We start from the raw sequence: 19,565 nt of genomic DNA, 5'->3' as shown, positions 1-19,565 counted from the left end.
ATTTATGAAAGGCATCAATGATCATCTTTCAGAGTCTCTTTATATTCTATATAAAGAGATTGAATTGAAGTTGAACACAAATGCAATTCACAATTCTTTCTATTCTATAGTAATCAAAATGTGTTCTTTTTAGGGTACGCGATAACCATTATAAATTTTAACATCGTAAAGTTAACATTGTGAGTTTTAAATATGCTCTCTTTATAATGTTTCTATTTGTTGATTGTAACACTCCAATTTAGTAAAATCATCTTAGTAATTAAATAATTACAGATAGGTTAAATCATTCTAGAGGTCCTCCATTTTTATTTGACTCAATTGAGTCTTTATTTTTGAAAATTCGTTGCAATAAGTTCATTTTCGTTAGTTGTCCAGTAACGGTGCTATTTATGTGTCACGTGTCAGCACGTGGTTTTTATAATTTTTTTAAATTTTTTAAATTTTTTAATTTTTTTTAAATTTTTTAATTTTTTTTTTAATTTGTAATTTTTTTTATAATTTTTGTTTTAAAAAATTAAAATTGTCACGTGTCAATCTGACATTGTGTCACGTGGAAGAGACAATGTGATGTGACAGTGGCAGTTTTGCATATGTCACGTGACATTTGATTCTACTTTTGAAAGACGCGTGTATTGAGTAAAGATGTTTTGCATATGTCATACCATCTCACACTTCTAAGGAGTTTGCTCTCACAAAGCAATAACTAGGACTAATGTCCCTCTAAAGTATGATGAGTAAATTTCTTATGTTTGTTTGGTTCATCATATTTTGTATCAAATTATTAAATTACAAGAACCTCCATTGACTCTCACACTTAAGTATCTTTCTCTATGTGAGTTGGATATCAATAAAGTTAGGATAATCTTTTTAAATTCGTTTGCAATACACTATAGACTTAACTAAGTGAAATATTTTCTCCCGAAAAATTCACTACACTCTCATCACATCAACATTTAAACATCATATTTCTAGTCAGATACTATCTTCACCATTCACACAAATTAGAAATTATATTTATCATATTTAAACCATCCATTATTATCAACTGATCAACACATGTGCACAATTAATAAATTATTAAACACGATAACTCATCAAATGATGTATTTAGGGTCCAATGCTAACCTATATTTTGTTTAACGAAAGTAACACAAAGGCTCTCTCGAACCAAGTTCCAATTTGCACCTAGCGAAACCAGACCATCGTCTGGTGTCTACACATGGCACCCGATGGAAACCTAATGCTTTGAATCCGTGAAGCCCATTAAAATTTAATTTTATGGCGTCCGACGCACTTCCTTTAACGGCGTCAACCTTGACTTAACAGAAATGTCAAACTTGAGACATTTTTAAAAAAATTAAACCAATTTGAGACTTTTAAAAATTTAAATACTATTTTGAGATTTTAACTCTAAAATGAGACAAAAACATTATTAAACCTAAATCATAATAGCACCTATGGATCCTTAACTACCTAACAACATGGACCACTAAAGTTCTCTGACTTCAATTTTTGATATAGTGCTCGACGAATTCATGGTATTGCTCAACGTAATACCAATACTGACTAACTACAAACATGTTATCTAATTTACCATCTAGAGAATTCTATCTTTTCTTTAATTCAAAATATCATAACTTAGTTCAAAATAAACCTTAGGCAAATTGTGAGAAATTCTTTATAAAAAATATAATTAAAATTGTAATATGAAAAAAGTGTCTCTAATCTCAATTAACTAAGTGAAAATAAAATGAATTAAACCTTTATTTAAATTAAAATTATTTTAATAATTCAAATCTAAAATTAATACGACGATGGAAAAAAATATTTAATACTCATCACGTGTTACATCCGATTTAAAAGTTGGATATTATTCACAGTGAATTGATATTAATATTTTTAATAAAAATTAGACAATGATTTATTACCCAAAATAAATTAGAATTTACACTGAAGTGAAAACTAATTGAGTTATTTATATTTTAAAATTAAAAAGGTTGCTTATATCAACAACTCTAAATCTTTATCGGAGGTTGAGTGAGTGAGGACCAGGAACAGACAAGGAGCGAGTGAGGAATAGGTAAATGGATCGTGTTCAAATGAAATGCCTGTGCTTGTCATTGTTCACTCCCAATGGAATCCTTTCCGCATAATGCTTCTTCACTTTTCTTCAATTCATCACTTCCTACAACACCTAAATTTTCCCATTACCAGGTTCGCTTTTCCATCCCTCATAATCACAAACCCAGAACCAGAAGGACTTTCACCTTGAGCATGGCACACACCCCAGGTGATATTTTTTGTACTTTTCATTGCAAAATTGGATCTTCAATAAAGTGCTAAGAAAGAAAACTGATACAATTGACGTGTTAATTGCCCTTTTAGCTGTTGAGCAACACAGAGTGATAATACCCAACAAGCACGGTGAGAATCTAGTAGGCATATTACATGAATCTGGAAGCAGGGAGATTGTAATCTTGTGCCACGGTTTCCGCTCTTCAAAAGTTAGCTTTTTTCATATTTTAAGCTTTTACTTGTAAACCCATTTTACCCGATAAGTTTCATCGCTTTAGTTTCCTAATGTTCAGCAAACAAATACCTTAGTGAATCTTGCTGCTGCTTTGGAAAATGCCAGATTGAGTTCTTTCCGCTTTGACTTTTCTGGAAATGGGTAAGTTTAAAAGTAGTACAAAACAAAATCGTAAATCCTTAACATTCAAGTTGTTTGTTACTGTATTAGCATTATGAGCATTGATGTGATAAAAAAGAAGTGGCCTTTTTAAGGTTTGAATTGTTTCAGAGATATGTGTGTTAAACTCATCAATATTTGAAAGCTTTAAGCATGGGTTCCAATTGTAAAAAAAAGGAATGTATTAGATTAGATGAATAATAGGTGAGGGTAATTACTACCACATTTTAAGATCTGGAGATTGGAACAACATAAGTTGGTATGTCTAGATGATATAATTGAAGGTAATGCAACCTTTGGAGTCATATTGGGGCTCTTCAACAGTATAAAGACAGTCTTAAGATTTGTTTTGACCAACTTCTGCTTAAGGATTTCCAAGAGAGAAAAACAAGAAAAAATGAAATTAGTTTCTTCACTAGTTAAAATTAACTTACAAGTTAAAAAGCAAAAAATTAGAAACTATGAGAAAGATTTTATGAATTAGTTTATATATAAACTAATTTTAAGTTATAGAGAAGTTTATTTCATTTTTTTCTTCTTATTTTTGTTTCCTAAAAGTCCTTGTGGAAAGTTTATCCAAACAAGTTCTTAGTAGTAATAGCTCCAAAGAAACCAGTGAACCAAGCTTCTAAACAACAACAGGCACCACCATTGACCCAAACTTCTTAACAACAGTAAACTTGGGGATTACTAATATAGTATGGGATGTGAATTTTCAAATAGAGAGATTTATCGGTAAACTAGTTATATGTGACAGGATTGCTATCTTCACTGCCTGTTGATTAATGTTTGAAGTCCCACATAAGTAGGATGAGATACTTACGCCTTAGAGCTCTCCCACGTGATTGATTAGTTTTTTTTTGGGTTGAGCTCTCCTCTTATGCTTGAGTCCTAATAGTTAAGCAATCTTCAATTCAATACTTTTTAAGCATATGTATTCCTGATACTTTGGCCACATTACATGGAATTATAGGTTGAAAACTCTATGGCAGTTTCTCTCTCCATTTACTGTGTTACATGAAGTGCAATTTCTGCCATCTGGTCTTTATCATAGTCTTGCTTCGTTCTATGTTTCCTTTAATTTAGTGTTGGATTTTCCTTCTAGGGAAAGTGACGGCTCCTTTCAGTATGGTTACTATTGGAGGGAGGCTGAAGATTTACGTGCTGTAATTCAACATTTTCATGAATCAAACCGTGGAGTTAGTGCCATTGTTGGGCACAGTAAAGGTATTTTAAATTATTTTCTTCAATTCCATCTTTCAAGTATCTCTACCAACACGAAAAATGTCATGAAAGATAAGTCAGAGAACATCGGGTTGCAAGGGTTGATTTAATAATCATTTCCCAGTAATTGATAATGTTATGGGATTGTTCTTGTTATTTAATTTCCTACTGGCTTGGTTGTAAAGGTAGAAACCATGAATGATGCAACATGAAGAGAATTATGTTGTTTCTGGCATAGAACCAGAATCAACTCATCATTACTTGGTACTTAATAACTGGCTAGTCTTCTATTATGAGCTATGCAATATTTTAAAATGTAATTTCTGGGCTGCTTGCCAAAAGCCTGCTATAGAGGAAATTGAGAAGCATTTTTTATTTAAACATAGTGTTTGCGAATTAGGATTATAGAACAATAGGTATGTGGGTATATAGTTCTTAAACTGGATATGTTATGGTAATAAGTAAAATTGATGAAAAACTCCGTGACTTCTACTCTTTATTGATGGTTAATTTTTTTTTTCTCATTGGTACTCAGTGAAACTTAACTTATTAGTTCAGCTTTGCCTGGTACATCTTCTCAAATCGCTTCTCTGAAATTGCATGCTAATTGGACTAAAATTAGTCATTGACGTCTATTGGTGCAGGAGGTGGCGTGGTGCTTCTTTATGCTTCTAAATACCATGACATTAAAACAGTTATCAACCTATCTGGACGCTATGATCTGAAGGTAGGAATTGAAGAACGCCTTGGAAAAGATTACTTAGAAAGAATTAAGAAGAATGGTTTCATTGATGTGGAGAGATCAGGTAACTTGTCATTTAAGGACACTAGTTTCAATGATATTAGTGTTAGACTTTAGAGCATGTTGTAAGAGATAGTTTGAACAATGAGTGACTATCAATTACTTGTTTTTCCATTTTGAACTTATGGTACAAATGTATTTTCTGAAATTAGCAAGCCTGGAATTAGAGTTTGTCTTGCTTTTGCCATGCTCATATAATTTGTTATTGGTATTTGAAATTCTCCAAAATATAATCATCCTAGTTCTGTAGATATTTATACTCAAAAACTATACACCTGAAGTCTTCATACATTATCTTTAAACTGTAAGCTCTTAAAATACATATAAAAAATCTTATCGTTCTAGGAATATATTAAATCATGGTCCTAGCTCTGCTTGGAATGTTTTCACTAACTACAACAACATTTGTTTCCGTACAAAGTACAATCATACTAGTAGCACACTACAGAACACCAAGGTGAGCTAACTTTTTGAGCATTCACATCTCGTGATTTTGTATCGTTGATATATATAGCATTCACATCACCACAACAATCTCAATCCCGAGAACAACATGATCACATATATCTTATCTTGAAGAACCATAATAACAACAAATTACACCCGATTCACAATCTAAGATTACATAAATCCTTAATTGTATTTTCTATGATATTAGGAATCTGTGACACTAGACACCTTCCTACAAACTTTTATTAAGTATTACCTACCTCAGAGCAACACCTGATCCATTAAAAGTAATACTATTAATTGAACCGCAATTTCCTATGTTAGGATGGTTCTTTACACCTACACTATACAAAGTCTAGGGCAAGAACTTTCTTCAGCTTCTCACTAGTGCGGTGCTTTAGCAACAATTCTTGGTGTTGGCAATGATTACCACTGCTTTAGCATCACTCAAGCAAGATAGGGAGAAAACCCATATCTTAAGCAATTTCATGATAGATACAGCAACCCAACATAAGCAATCCTAACCGTCTTCACACAATTCAATCAGCAAAAATACACCTATAATGTAACCGAACCTTCCAATAAGCTAACTAAAACTAAAATTGAGGAATCCAAACCCCAATTCAATTCAACATAAGTATACACCAATTAAACCATAACTCCATATACTTCCAATTCAAAGAAAACCGAACTCCAATCAATAACATTCATCACATTTTAATGCATCTAAATCAAATTAAACGATTAGATGTAGGCTATTAGCTCCCTTTTCCTGGAGATAGCTAGCCTTGTAAGAAAAACAACTTCCAAAATTGAAATGTTTTCAAAGAAATCTGGTAGAACCTCCCAAGTTTCAACCTATACAATCAACATCTTCACTTGTTCAAATTATTACTACAATCCTATTCCTCAGTTGATTTTAACAGATGGTAGGAAAAACACGAACTTACCTAGATCAAGATTTTGATTAATCTCATTGCTGCTTCCTTAGCTATGTAATGAGATTGTGGAAAAGATGGATGACCAACTAAGAATCTTAGAGAGAAGGTAAAAGATTTAGGAATGTAGAAAGATGAAATTTAGAATAAGTGAAGAATTAATTGTTTTGAATTTATTCACAAACATTTTTTGAAAGACATTTTCATTCTCCATTAAATTTCGAAATCATCTCTTAACCTAATAAACTGGGTCTTATTGTATTGTTCTATCCTATAAGCACAAATTTCTTGCTGCAGTACTTCTTTTTTGTTGCATTTCATTCTTTTAAATTGATAATCAAACAAACCAAAAAAAAAAAAATCAGGGAGAGGGGAAGACACAGAAGGAAAAAATGAAAAATCTGGGCAATAATTATCTGCAACTGTTTTTAATACTTGGACTATTGAAGATTGATTGGCTGTCAGCCATCATATGTAATCTGACCGATGACATGGATTTTCTGTTTTAGTTTGTTTACCACAGACACAATATTGAGTTATTTTAATTAATGACCATTTGGGGTTGGGGACATCTACTGTTGCAGGAAATTTTGAGTACCGTGTGACATTGGAAAGTTTGATGGATCGCTTAGATACAAATATGCAGGAAGCTTGTCTTCAGATTGATAAAGAATGCAGGTGAGGAAATATTTTGTTTGGTTCCTTTTGATTGACCCTTTGCATATTTTTGATGGCAAAGTATGTATGTTGAAATTACACAGTTTATATAAAGAAAATATAATTGGGAAGCAATAAACCATAGGATAATTTATGATGGCATTAAATTTAAGAACACATAATTCAAAACTCGAAAATGCAGAGAGTAGTTATTTGGGTAGAGGGTGTTTATACTAAGTGTTAGAAGTGGGCTTTAAAAACCGGCTTGGAAGGTGAGGTTTGCAATCACATATATATATATATTTTTAAATTAAGTTGAGGTGTTTGCACACTCTAAATATAGAGATTCTAAGTACTTTAATATGTTAAAGGATGAGATTTAAGCCTAACTCAAGTCCCACAAACCGGCTTGTAAAGTGAGGTTTGCATCTCACTTATATATTATGAAATTGTCTTATTTCTAGTCGATGTGGGACTTCCAACACTAAGTTATGAATTTTACATCATGAGCAGAGTGCTAATCTCAAGTCATATAATGTATTACAGGGTCCTAACTGTTCATGGTACTTCAGACAAAGTTGTCCCTGCTGAAGATGCATCTAAATTTGCCAAGATTATACCAAACCACAAGCTACATATAATAGAAGGAGCTGATCATTCATTCACTGGTCATCAAGATGAATTAGCATCTGTTGTTGTGAACTTCATAAAGGAAACCTTGCACCAGGATAGGGGTACTGCTAGCTAGGTATTTGTCTGTGCTAGCAGCATTTGAACTTACCTTTTTTTTTTCGGGACATCTAATTATATTGTGGTAGATCTTGCAGTTTCAAGCCAGTTGAATTCACCACTGATGACAATTTTTTTCATATGGATGAACCTCCCTATGATGTTCTACAATATATGTTAGCCCTTGTAACTTTTGGTTATTAAATTAGTGAACTTGCATCAGGGTGAAAATAATGGCAAGATCAATGTCTGTCCTTGTTATCTACATGTCAGATGTACTGGGTTATTTTGACATTATCAATTATGACGATGCAAACAGTTTGATGTTTTTCACCCAGTGGCCAGGTATAAATGCCAGGGCAGTTTCTTTCTCACCCCCATCAAATTTCTCCTTACACCCATCATTGCATTTTATTTTTCTAAACTCACCAAATCAATTTTAGAAAATTTTATCCGGAATTGGAGTGGTGAGTGTCTTCCGAAAAAATGTTTTCAGAATTAATTTAGTGCCGTTCCGGATAATAAAATCGGAAATGATAGGATGCAAGGAGAAATTTGATAGGGTGCAGGAAGAAACTGGAAAAACCAAAGGGTTTGGGCTGACATTTAAAGTTTGTGGGGACATCTCACATTGTTACCAAGCGGGAAAAAAAAGAAGGAAAAACTCATGTTTGGAACTTCGTAGTTGTCACCTGTGTGTGTGTGTGTTTTTTTTTTAAAATAGTGGAAGTTTTTCTGAAATTAGTTGGTAAATTATCTGGTGTGAGGTTGTGATCTGCAGCTTTTTCCTCCTATCTGACTTCCTAGAATTTGGATTTGGACTTGGTTTAATTTCAAAAGAAGCTCATGATATGAAAATTAGCCTTTATATAAAGACTGTTTCTTCTCGATCACATCAAATTTCTTCCTGCATCTTATTAAATATGAGAATTTCTGGATTTTACTTTTTCGAACACATTAGACCAATTTCGAAAATATCTTTCCAGAAGATACTCATCAATAGTATGTATTGCAGATTTCTTTTTCTGGAAGTATATATTATGCTTCTGGAAACACGAATCCGGATACCAAATTCTCACCATCCACCCCTATTCCGGACCAAAATATCCGGAAGTCTCTATATTTTCGTGATGGGATTCTGGAAGAAATTTGATGGGGGTGTAGGAAGAATCAGTCTTGTATAAATTGTTTCATAACATTAGTGAAAGTGTAATTTTCAATATCTTCCCTGATCGAAGATTGTACATTTGCCGATGGTTGAAATACGCTTTAATTGATTTAACAACAGCTGCTAGGATGAGTTTTTGACCGTTAGAATGAGTTTTGTACTTAATTTAACATGACGTAAGAGTTGCTGCTCTTTTTTATATACATTATTTTGGTTATCAGTAAATGTGTAAATTTTAATACATTATCTTTACATTAAAAATTACACATTTTAATGAGATAAGTAAGATTAAATATTTGTGAATGTTTTATACCGGCATAATTGATTCAATAACGATACAAATATTAATACTACCTTAAAGTTTGAGTTTTGGTTTAACTCAATACAAAAGTTGACTCAAGATAAGAAACTTACTTCCCAATTGCATGTAGTATTGATCATTGACTAGTGGCAGCTTCTTCCTGCATTCTAATAAATTCTTGTATTTTGGATTATGTAATTCAAGATATAGATGTATTTTCAAATTCATGATCTAAAATATAAAATTATATTCTGAATTATAGATTTATTTTAAATTATGTAATTTAAAATGTATTTTTATTTTATATTTTAAAATATATAATCTAAATTAAAAAAAAAGTTTAAATTATACATTTCAAAACATAAAAATTTATGAAGGTGCAGGTTGAAATTATAGAAATGCAGAAAGAAATGACCTTAGTTAATGAGATTTTACCGAGAAGAAGATTTTACATGGTTGTTAACTGTTAATTGTTTTACACCCCCTTTGATGTGAAAAATGAATCTAAAATCGTTATGACATGCCATTGATGTAAAGGACAGTTTAAAAAAAATATTATTATTATTATAATGCATCGAAAAAAAAATCTGTTGGACGAAAACATGTATTCATATTTTATTGGATAAATGTTAAAAAACTTTAAAATAAAAACAGTTTAGGCAAGTCACGTGTTGGCTTTGCAACACAGTTTTCGTCGAAATCATACGACGTTTATTCGTGAAAGTCCAGTATAATATAATATATTTTCAATCATTATTTTAAAGGAATTTGGATCATTCTAATTCATGATCACATGATATGCTTACTGTGTTTGCGGGTCCTGTCGTAAATTTGTCTCCCCGGTTTATTGAATTCAGGAAGCTTTCACAACCAATCTTTTCTGGCATTTCTCGCAAGCCGATTCGCATTTCAAGAAAAACCCTGAGCTTGAAGATGGCTCAACCTTCCCAAAACCCTTGTGAGTTAATTTTCTGGTGTTTTATTAGAATCGATGACTTAAGTGACTCTGCCCACAATCATTGGTAGTAAAGGCTTCACCTTTAAGTACTCGAAAGAGTTTCGTGTGGTTTATTTTGCAGCTACTGATTTAATCCTTTGGTAAAATAATCAAGAAATGGTTTGTTGGGTATCAAAAATTCAACTTATTAGGCTTATAATTCTGTGGTTCTGTTTTTATTTGTACAGATTTGTTTTCCTGTAATTAGTTTCTATTTATTTCCTGTAACTAAGTTAGCAAGATTCTTTCATGTGAGTACTAGGTCAAGAGTCATTAGTCATTTAGAATATATTTGTAATCAGCCCCTATTACAGAATTGTAAAAAAGATTAATCTCTTTCTCAAATTTCAGGTGTATGGTATGGTGATACTTATTATTTGAAATAAAGAAAGGCAATGGTTAATCTAACTTGCGTGCTGATTATTCAATCAATTACAAAGAAAATGACTTCCTACTGTTGAATTACTTTTTCAGCTCGGCAGCAGAAAGTCATAATTACTAAAAAGAATGACAGTAAACTGGTTGGCATTCTTCATGAATCTGAAACCGAAGAGATTGTCATCCTATGTCATGGTCTTCGATCCACCAAGGTTGAGCTCACTTTTTTTTATTATGTAAATGCTATTAAAAATCAATATGACATCTCATTCCATTATCCATATACATTTAATATCTTGATTCATTTTTTTTCATTTTTTAATTAAAATTTTCTATCTCCAGGAAGACACTATCATAATAAATCTTGCTTCTGCTCTAGAGAATGCAGGAGTCAGTTCTTTCCGCTTTGACTTCAGTGGAAATGGGTACGTATCTTGTATTACAGGACAAATTGTGAACCTATTTGTTTTTTATTCAAATTATGCAACCAACTTCACTTTTTGTTGTGAATATCAATGTTATTAGATTCAAAGCTATTCTAAAAGTGCAAAGCTAAAAATCTCCAGTGATTCTGCAATGCAAGATGTTCAAAGGTTTTACTTATTTTATGCAGTTTTTGGCATACGTTAGTGACCATTGTGAAGCATATGATATGATTTTCTCTTTAAGGAAACAGATGCTGGATATTTATATATTCACATATGCATTAGTATAGTGTATATGCAAACGCTGCATAACGTTATGTTAATTGTTACATATTCTTGGAATATAAATTGCTCAACTGTCAAGATATAAAAATGATCTGTTTTACCAAAAAATAACCCATTAGAGGTCATTGATAATATACATTTAATATTTTACGCAAAAACATGAATAAAAACATCAGTTCCTCGTTACAAGGGAATTTGGACACGTACTTTTACTTTTTTTCTAGTTTTAACAAAGTAATTATTTCCTTTGACAATAGAAAAGCTAAAACCATTTCGTGATGAATCACCACTAGCTTCTCCACCATGTTCTATGAAACTTCTACCTAATCCTGATCACTAGTATGTATTGTTTAGCTGTTTCATTTTTTATTTAGCTGTTGAGTTTTCCTTCTAGGGAAAGTGATGGTTCATTTGAGTTTGGTCACTATTGGAGGGAGGTTGATGATCTACATGACGTCATTCAACACTTTCATAGAGCAAACCGCATAGTTACTGCAATTATTGGACACAGTAAAGGTTTGTTGTTTACATTCTTACTAGCAAAAATAATTTTGCAGATGATCAAGCACTAACATTTCAATCATGTGTTTAGTCCATACTCTAAATACAAAACTTTTATTCTTAATGTACTGAGTTAGCCTGTGGAACAGCTTTAGAAAGGGTTTATGTGAAATTTTGTTACTTGTATCCTGATACAGGAGGTGGCGTGGTTCTTCTTTATGCTTCTAAGTATCATGACATCAAAACGGTTATCAACATCTCTGGACGCTATGATCTGAAGGCAGGAATTGAAGAACGCCTTGGAAAAGATTATTTGGAAAGAATTAGGAAGGATGGTTTCATTGATGTGATGCGGGCAGGTAACCTTTCATTTAACCACACAACATTTACACGCCTCTTACAGCACCTTGTAAGATATAGTTTGCACAAATTCAGTGAATTTACAATGCATATTTGTTAAAACCGGTAAGTCAAACAACATGGCTTTTTTGCTTTTGCTGTACATTTTATACCAAAATTGGAATTGGGGAATATTCTGTCTTCTTAAGCACAAAGGTCTTGCTGCAGTACTTTTATTTTGCCACAGTTCATTTTCTTAATGTCTGATAACTAAAGAAACCCAAAAAGGAAATGAAAACGAGAGAAACTCGAAAAATTTAGGCAATAATTATACTTCAAGATTTGTTGGCAGCCTTCATATGTAATCTGGCGTATTACATGACATTCTCTGTTTCTATTTGTCTAACGTAGGCAGACACTTTTTTACATTATTATACGACCATTTGATGACATGTCTCATTGCAGGAAGTTTTGATTACCGTGTAACTTTGGAAAGTTTGATGGATCGCTTAGATACAAACATGCATGAAGCATGCCTTCAGATTGATAAAGAATGCAGGTGAACACAATTTTTTGTCTGATCTCTTTTTTCGTCACCCTTTGTATCTGTTTTGTTTATGAAGGATGAGTGTGGAGTTTCCAGAGTTTGGGTAAATAAAAAAGTTAAAACCAGAGATAATTTTTTAAAGAATGTGGTTTTTCCCATTTGTAATTGAAAATTATGTAGAGTTTATAGAATACGTTATTTTTAACCTAGTGGTTGTAATTATATGTTTTTATTTATAACAATGACCAAGAGTTCTTATCTTATCTAGTGACAAAGTCATTTTTGTATAAGGGTTATTGTTTTTTGTCTATATAACTTGGCTCCATTATGCTGTTTTTAACACATTAATTAATTTCTTGAAATGTCCCTTGTTTTCCCTTGTCCAAACTTGATTTTACGAGAGATGTCCCTAATTATTTCACAGCTGCTGAAGATTATGAAATTAGAGGAGGAAATTTACAAGATTTAATATCCACTCTTGATATTTGAAATAGAATTGTTTAATTTCATGCAGGGGAAACCATTACATCTACAAATTTATGAATACTTTTGTATTTAATTGAGGAAGTCTTATTTAATAGTGCGTAGAGTAGTTGTTTGAGCAAAGGGAGTTTATACTAGTGAGAGATGATGATGAAGGTAGTAGGGTGGTCTTGTGAACAATATTCTTAATAAAGCTACAAACTCATTACATGCATCCATATAATTGCTAATCTCAAATCACATAATGGATTATAGGGTCTTCACAATTCATGGTTCTTCAGACCCAGTTATCCCCGTTGAAGATGCATATGAGTTTGCCAAGATTTTACCAAACCATAAGCTACATATCATAGAGGGAGCTGATCATTCTTACACTAATCATCAAGATGAATTGGCCTCTGTTGTTGTGAACTGCATAAAAGAAACCTTGCTCCAGGATAGGGTTACATCTGGCTAGGTATCTACCTTTGCCAGTGCCATCTATCTGAACTTTAATTTGTTGGACATCTATTTTTTAATGATGTGCAATTGTGGTAGATCTTGCAGTTTTTAGCCAACTGAAATTGCTCAAGGTGACAATCTCTGCTATGGATGAACCTGCCTATGATGTTCTACAACATGCTTGAGTTCTTCTAGCTTTTGCTTATCAAATTTGTGAATATTGCATCATGGTGAAAATAATGGCGAGAGAAATATCTGCTACAGTTATAAAATATGACAATGGAATATGCAAACAGTTATGTCATGGTAGCATATTGTGTAGCCTTAGTGGGGTTTAGTCCCACATTTCAAGGGTTTGGGAAAAAGCTCATATATATTTATATAAAAGAGTGTTATTGAAAATCTGTGTCTTCTTACCATGTGATACGAAAACATAAGTACAAATATGAATGCAAATTGGCAAATGAGCCATTTACATGGTCAAGTTTGGTCCTTAACTTTAAGGTTTAAACTTTCGAAATATTCTCGTTTTTATTTCAAAATCTTAACTGGTCCTCGAATTTTAAATTGTCTCAATTGGATTCATATTTTTTAAAATGTATTCTAATTTGACTCTTTTTGTTACTGCAGCACGGATGACGGTAATTTGGTTTCATTGTCAGTTTTGGGTCTTTTTTATTTATTTTTGTTTTGAATTATTAATTGTCTAATGTCAAATAAGAGTTCTGTTACGTGTTAGTTTGTGATGTTTTTTATTTTTTTAATTCTTTTTAATTTTTTTAACTTATTTTTTTAAATTTAAAAAAGTATTGTCACATGTCAAATACGGTTCTATCATATGTCAACTCGTAATTTTTTTAATTAAAAAAATGAAATTAAATTGAGACAAAAAAGATAAATACAAGATTAAATTTGAGATTTTTCATATCAATCATGACACGTGGTAGAATCCTAAATTGACATATGACAATTTTTTTTAATTTAAAAAATAAAAATTAAAAGAATAAAAAACATGAGTTGACACGTTGCATAATCATAATTTGACACATGACATGTTTTTTTAAAATTAAAAAATAAATAAAAAAATAAAAAATTTCCAAAAAAATTAAAAAACTACGAATTGACCCGTGATACGATCCTATGAAGGGGAAAGTACGATCCTTTCTGAATTTGAATAAGACAGAAATGAAGGACACTACAATCTAGCAAATTGATAACTCAAGTTAAGATTTGCCACAATCTTTGATGAGAACCAGATACCTAAGTCAAGACCAAAGAGAATCCTTTCTTTAATGAAATAAAATTCAATATATGACTAAAAGTGTTTACATCAGTTTTTTGTACCTCTATATATAGACAAAAGAATCTTCTCTCTAATGAAATAAAATAAAATTCAATATATGACTAAAGATGTTTACATCATTTTTTTTCTTACCTCTATATGTCGGCATATAAGTTTAAGAAAACCTAAAAACCTTACAAGAAGACCTAAGCCCAAAAACATAAAAACATAAACTAATTTATAAAAGAAAACCCAATGTCCAAAAACATAGAAACATAACAAGTTTCTAAAAGAAAACTCAAAGTCCAAAAACATAAACTAATTTTTCTAAAAGTTATGCTTCAAATGTGCTCCCAAGTCATGACCTTCATATCTTTTGAATTTCTAATTGTTTATAGCATTAGGAGCCTTTGAATAGATTTGATCTTCCAATCTCTTGCTTTTACTCTTGTTATAATTTCTTTGAATTATAAAAGGTTCATTTTCAAGTTTTTCATGTACGGGATTTAAGGATATCACGTGACAAAACACTTATTTGACATATGATACTTGTTTTTTAAAAAGAAAAGTAAGATAAAAAAACAAAAAAACTACGAACTAACATGTAACACAAAGATAACATTGTCAGTGTTACACTAACAGAAAAGGTTAATTTAAAACACATTTCCAAAAATGAAGACCCAATTAAAACGACTTAAAATTTAATAATTCAATTAAGATTTTAGAATAAAAACAAATTATTCGAACGATTTAAACCTAATTTTAAGAAGGACTACTTTTTTATTTAAAGTGTTTTATAATCTGTGACGATACTACCAAGTTGATCAAGTTAGTGTGATAAATGAGTTGATAATCAACCTCGTCTCGTATATTAGACTATTAAGGGATTAAAATTGAATTCTGTCAACATATACAACAATTTTTTAAAGACGTCTTAGTCTTCCTTTAATGGTTTTTGATATTTTATTTTTATAGACATTAATTTCCGTAACTAATTTAACAAGAAAAACAAACAGTGAGAAAATTTTTTCTTAGTGTCAATCGGTCTACTTCGAGAACTAATTGCTTTTAACATTATGTAGAATTTTAAAATTTAGTGATTTTGTTTGTTCTTATTTGTTTCAATAAAATAAATAAACTTCGGTTTATTTATGTAGTTGTCTAATTAGTGAGCAGTTTTATAGTTTTTAATAAGCAATTATTATATATATTTTTTGAATAAGTAATTATTTACAGAAAAGACGTACTTCAGAAATATTTATTTTAAATTTAAACAAAATAGCCCAATGCGCATTGGAAAAATTCTATTTGATTTTGTTTTAATTATGTTATCTGTGTATTAACTTTGTTAATGAAAAATACAAGGAATAATTTTTTTAACAACTTTTCTTCGAACATTCTTCACTTTGTTTTTTTGTTGAAATTAATGTTATTCAAATGGGATCAGTAATTAATGTTCCAAGAAGTCAATGATTGAACCGTTAGAATAGTTTAACTGAAGTACATGAACCTGTTATAAGTAATCTGCCAATATTATATGTAACTGATCCTGTTTAAATGTCAAATTGATTAAAAATCATTAGTTTTGGTGTTGAATTTAATATCTATGTAAGCAACCCTTGATATATTTAAACCAACAAAGAGGGAATCTTGATTAAATTTTACGATATTAGTTAAAGTTTTAATTTTTACAAAAGAGGGAGTAATATTGGATAATTTGTCCTCTCAGATTAAGGGGACGATTCCATTAGACAAGAATATCCACAACATTACACACAGAGGTTGAATTATAAACTCAAATTCAAGAGAGGTTTCGCAAGCAAGCATGCGAGCAACTTCGCATCCCAGAACTTGAAGATGGCACAAAACCCATGTGAGTTATTTCTTTTGAATTTGATTTTATAAGAGCTTGATGTTCAGAGTTCTTGGGTTTTCTTTAACTCTTCAAGAACTCCTTTTTACATAATTTACAAAGAAAACACTGTTGAAGTATTTTTCTCAGCATTTCTGCAGCAGAAAGTCATAATACAGAATAAGTATGGCTATAAACTAGTGGGCATCTTACATGACTCTGGAACCGAAGAGATTGTTCTCCTAGGCCATGGGGGTCGAGCTTCCAAGGTTACTTTTCCTGTTTTGTAAATTATGAACTCACAATTTTTTTATTATGATGCAAATGTTATTAGAAATTAATATAAAAGCCTTGATTCAGTTTCTGTCGTTGTTTAGTTATTTTTTCTATCTCCAGGAAAACTTTATCATGACAAATCTTGCAACTGCTCTAGAGAATGCAGGAATCGGTTCTTTCCGGTTTGACTTCACTGGAAATGGGTAAATTTCTCGTTTTACAGATCAAAACCAAGAGCATATTATTCTTATATTCTCGGTGTTCAATTCAACATATACAACCACTTGTTCCTTCCTCCATTTCTTCTATGTTATATTAATCTTCTGCTATCTAATCCTGACTATTACTGTTTCTGTTTAACTGTTTCATTTTGATTTAGCTGTTGAGTTTTCCTTCCAGGGAAAGTGAAGGTTCATTTGAGATTGGTGGTTTCTGGAGGGAAGCTGATGATATACATGCTGTAGCCCAACATTTTCTCAAAGCAAACCGGAAAGTTATTGCTATTGTTGGCCACAGTAAAGGTTTGTTGTATTGATGTAATTAAACCATGCCTGCATGTGTTTATATTTCACACTCTCAATAAAAAACTGTTTCTTAATCTACTGAGCTAGTCTGCAGAAGTACCAAAATGAAACTTGAGTCGGTTTTAAAGAGGATTTATAAGAAATTTTATTACTGGCCTTCAACTGTAATTTGAAGTCTACTGTGATGGCTGTGTTAATCTGTATCCATTAGAAAGGAACAAATACTTGTCAAGTTGCTGCATATTTGTGATAGGGCTTAAAACATTATTTCATCCCTTCGCAAAACTTGCCAAGATCTTCTACCAGTATAAAGAAGTCAACAAATTCAGTCACTATGTGAATTAGAGAGTTTGTATGCATGTTGAAATTGTTCTGAATGGTTTATGTATATTGGTGCAGGAGCTAGTGCAGCCATTCTTTATGCATCAAAATATCATGATGTTAAAACAATTGTGAACCTCTCTGGAACTCATGATTTGAAGGTAGGCCTTGTAAGTCGTTATGGAAAAGAAATTTTGGAAAGAATCAGGAAGGAAGGTTTCGTTGAGTTGAAGGAAGCACCAGGTAACTTACCACTAAATCAGCCATTTATTTCAGTACTTATATTGATGCAGAGGTGTGCTTCTAAAAGATAGTTTTGAGAAATCTGGGCTTCATATACTTGTTTCTATGCTTTTAATTCGCTATTTGTTGCATTTTCTAAAATGTTGTGTTTTTCCTCTTCACTCTTTTTCAAAACAAAACTTCGTTCTCCAAACCAATTGGAGCTCTTTCTTTTGGTCTCCGATCTTTGATACAATGTGGCAGGAGGCATCAATTATCGTATAACTGAGGAAAGTTTGAAGGATCGGTTAAACATAAGTATGCTTGAAGAATGTCTGCATATTGACAAAGAATGCAGGTCACACTCTTCTTCAACCTTTCATCTTCATTGCAGAGTTTTATTATAATGTCAAGAGCATGCCTCTGCCAAATTTTAAAATTAAACAAAATCCTCATTACTCAGTTCATGTTATAAATTTTGATTTGAAAGATTTTTGTAAGTTAACAATGAGGAATAAATATGAAAAATAACGAAATAGTTTTTGTGAGGATGATAGTGATTCAATCTAAATTTACTATGTTATATCGTTCTTAAGTGGTCGTTTGCATGACTTGTCTACATTCATGTTACCTCATCACCAATCAGTAATAGAGACCATTTTCAAAAAAAGAAAAAGAAAGAACGTTGTGAAATTTGTGAGGAAAATTGATATTAGTATATATGTTTATGTTTATATGGAGTATGGACTAGTAATTAGGAATGTATTTAAAGAACTGGAACATTAATTTGTGAGGAAAATTGATAGTTGTCATTTGTGAAGTTGTGAAATTTCCATAATGATTTGTAGATAAATGACAGGGTCTTCACAGTTCATGGTGGTGCAGACATCCTAGTCCCAGTTGTGGCTGCACTTGAGTTTGACAAGATCCTTCCCAATCACAAGTTTCGTATCATAGAGGGAGCTGATCATGTATATAGTGATCACCAAGATGAATTAGCCTCACTTGTTGTGAACTTCATAAAGGAAACCTTGAACAAGGATAAAGGTTCATCTAGCTAGGTATCTATCTATCTATCTTTGTTTTGAACTCAACATTTTATGTTGGACATTCGTTTATCTAATGATATATATTCATGGTTGATGTTGCAGTGTCAAGCTAGTTCAATCCGTCACTGATAAGCAAATTTTCTGCTATGGATGAACCTGCCTATGATGTTCCACAACATATGTTGAACTTTGGATTTTACTTATTGAATTAGTGAATCTCTCATCATGGTTAAAATAATGGAGAGTGCAATATCTTCCTATGTTACTAAATTAATTATTTAAAAGATCAATTTAAACACTAGTTCCTTTAATAGTACATGTTTGTGTCCAATTTAGAATCTAATTTATAAACCAATTATAATATTTTATCTATAATAGAAATTATTTTTAGATACTAATATATAAATTAGGTAATATAGTGATTAGTTATTTTTTATCTTTAAAATTGGTTGTTATTTAAGGATTTCTTTGTAGGGTGCCTTTGTTTGTATTAGAAAAACATTGGTGATTTATTTGAAAAATTTGTTAAGAGGTGGTTTGTTTGAAAAATAAAAATTGTTTAAAGGTGATTTAAAAAGTAAAAATTGATATGTATTTATGTATGGTAAAAGAAAAGCTTTTTTACTTATAAAAAAACTAGAGACTACTTTTTTTTTCTACTTTTTTCCTAAAAGTACACCCAAAT

General features: G+C 31.4%; 3 protein-coding genes across 7 annotated transcripts; all 3 read left to right on the top strand.

Annotated features, from left to right (window-relative positions):
- The first annotated feature begins 1,982 nt into the window (after window positions 1-1,982).
- LOC114179875 (putative uncharacterized protein YDL057W) lies at window positions 1,983-7,822 on the top strand. Of its 2 annotated transcripts, none has more exons than XM_028066361.2 (8): window positions 1,983-2,080; window positions 2,215-2,290; window positions 2,386-2,504; window positions 2,589-2,671; window positions 3,795-3,916; window positions 4,558-4,719; window positions 6,688-6,781; window positions 7,307-7,822. In XM_028066361.2, exons 2-8 carry the CDS (start codon window positions 2,275-2,277, stop codon window positions 7,506-7,508), a joined length of 798 nt encoding a protein of 265 aa, XP_027922162.2. In that variant the 5' UTR covers window positions 1,983-2,080; window positions 2,215-2,274; the 3' UTR covers window positions 7,509-7,822. The 2 variants fall into 2 exon arrangements, with proteins under 2 accessions (XP_027922162.2, XP_085527656.1); XM_085671530.1 differs by having other exon boundaries at window positions 2,028-2,290; window positions 7,307-7,508; window positions 7,579-7,822.
- A 1,809-nt stretch (window positions 7,823-9,631) lies between these two features.
- LOC114175957 (uncharacterized) lies at window positions 9,632-13,838 on the top strand. 2 transcript variants are annotated; one of them, XM_028060816.2, is made up of 8 exons: window positions 9,632-9,916; window positions 10,430-10,545; window positions 10,676-10,758; window positions 11,438-11,559; window positions 11,742-11,903; window positions 12,349-12,442; window positions 13,169-13,370; window positions 13,460-13,838. In XM_028060816.2, exons 1-7 carry the CDS (start codon window positions 9,757-9,759, stop codon window positions 13,368-13,370), a joined length of 939 nt encoding a protein of 312 aa, XP_027916617.1. In that variant the 5' UTR covers window positions 9,632-9,756; the 3' UTR covers window positions 13,460-13,838. The 2 variants fall into 2 exon arrangements, with proteins under 2 accessions (XP_027916617.1, XP_027916616.1); XM_028060815.2 differs by having other exon boundaries at window positions 13,451-13,838.
- A 2,422-nt stretch (window positions 13,839-16,260) lies between these two features.
- On the top strand, window positions 16,261-19,196 carry LOC114176552 (uncharacterized). 3 transcript variants are annotated; one of them, XM_028061622.2, is made up of 8 exons: window positions 16,261-16,509; window positions 16,639-16,757; window positions 16,885-16,967; window positions 17,164-17,285; window positions 17,688-17,852; window positions 18,096-18,189; window positions 18,691-18,892; window positions 18,983-19,196. In XM_028061622.2, the coding sequence occupies exons 1-7, from the start codon at window positions 16,494-16,496 to the stop codon at window positions 18,890-18,892; spliced, it is 801 nt and encodes a 266-aa protein (XP_027917423.2). In that variant the 5' UTR covers window positions 16,261-16,493; the 3' UTR covers window positions 18,983-19,196. The 3 variants fall into 3 exon arrangements, with proteins under 3 accessions (XP_027917423.2, XP_085526818.1, XP_027917424.2); XM_085670692.1 differs by having other exon boundaries at window positions 16,866-16,967; XM_028061623.2 differs by having other exon boundaries at window positions 16,332-16,509; window positions 16,650-16,757; window positions 16,866-16,967.
- The last annotated feature ends 369 nt before the right edge of the window (window positions 19,197-19,565 follow it).

Source organism: Vigna unguiculata, chromosome 3 (assembly GCF_037176805.1).
Source record: "Vigna unguiculata cultivar grain cowpea cultivar isolate G323 ecotype 2 chromosome 3, ASM3717680v1, whole genome shotgun sequence".
Classification (NCBI taxonomy): domain Eukaryota; kingdom Viridiplantae; phylum Streptophyta; class Magnoliopsida; order Fabales; family Fabaceae; genus Vigna; species Vigna unguiculata.
The sequence above is the reverse complement of the archived record's forward strand: the minus strand, read 5'-3'. Positions and strand labels throughout refer to the sequence as shown.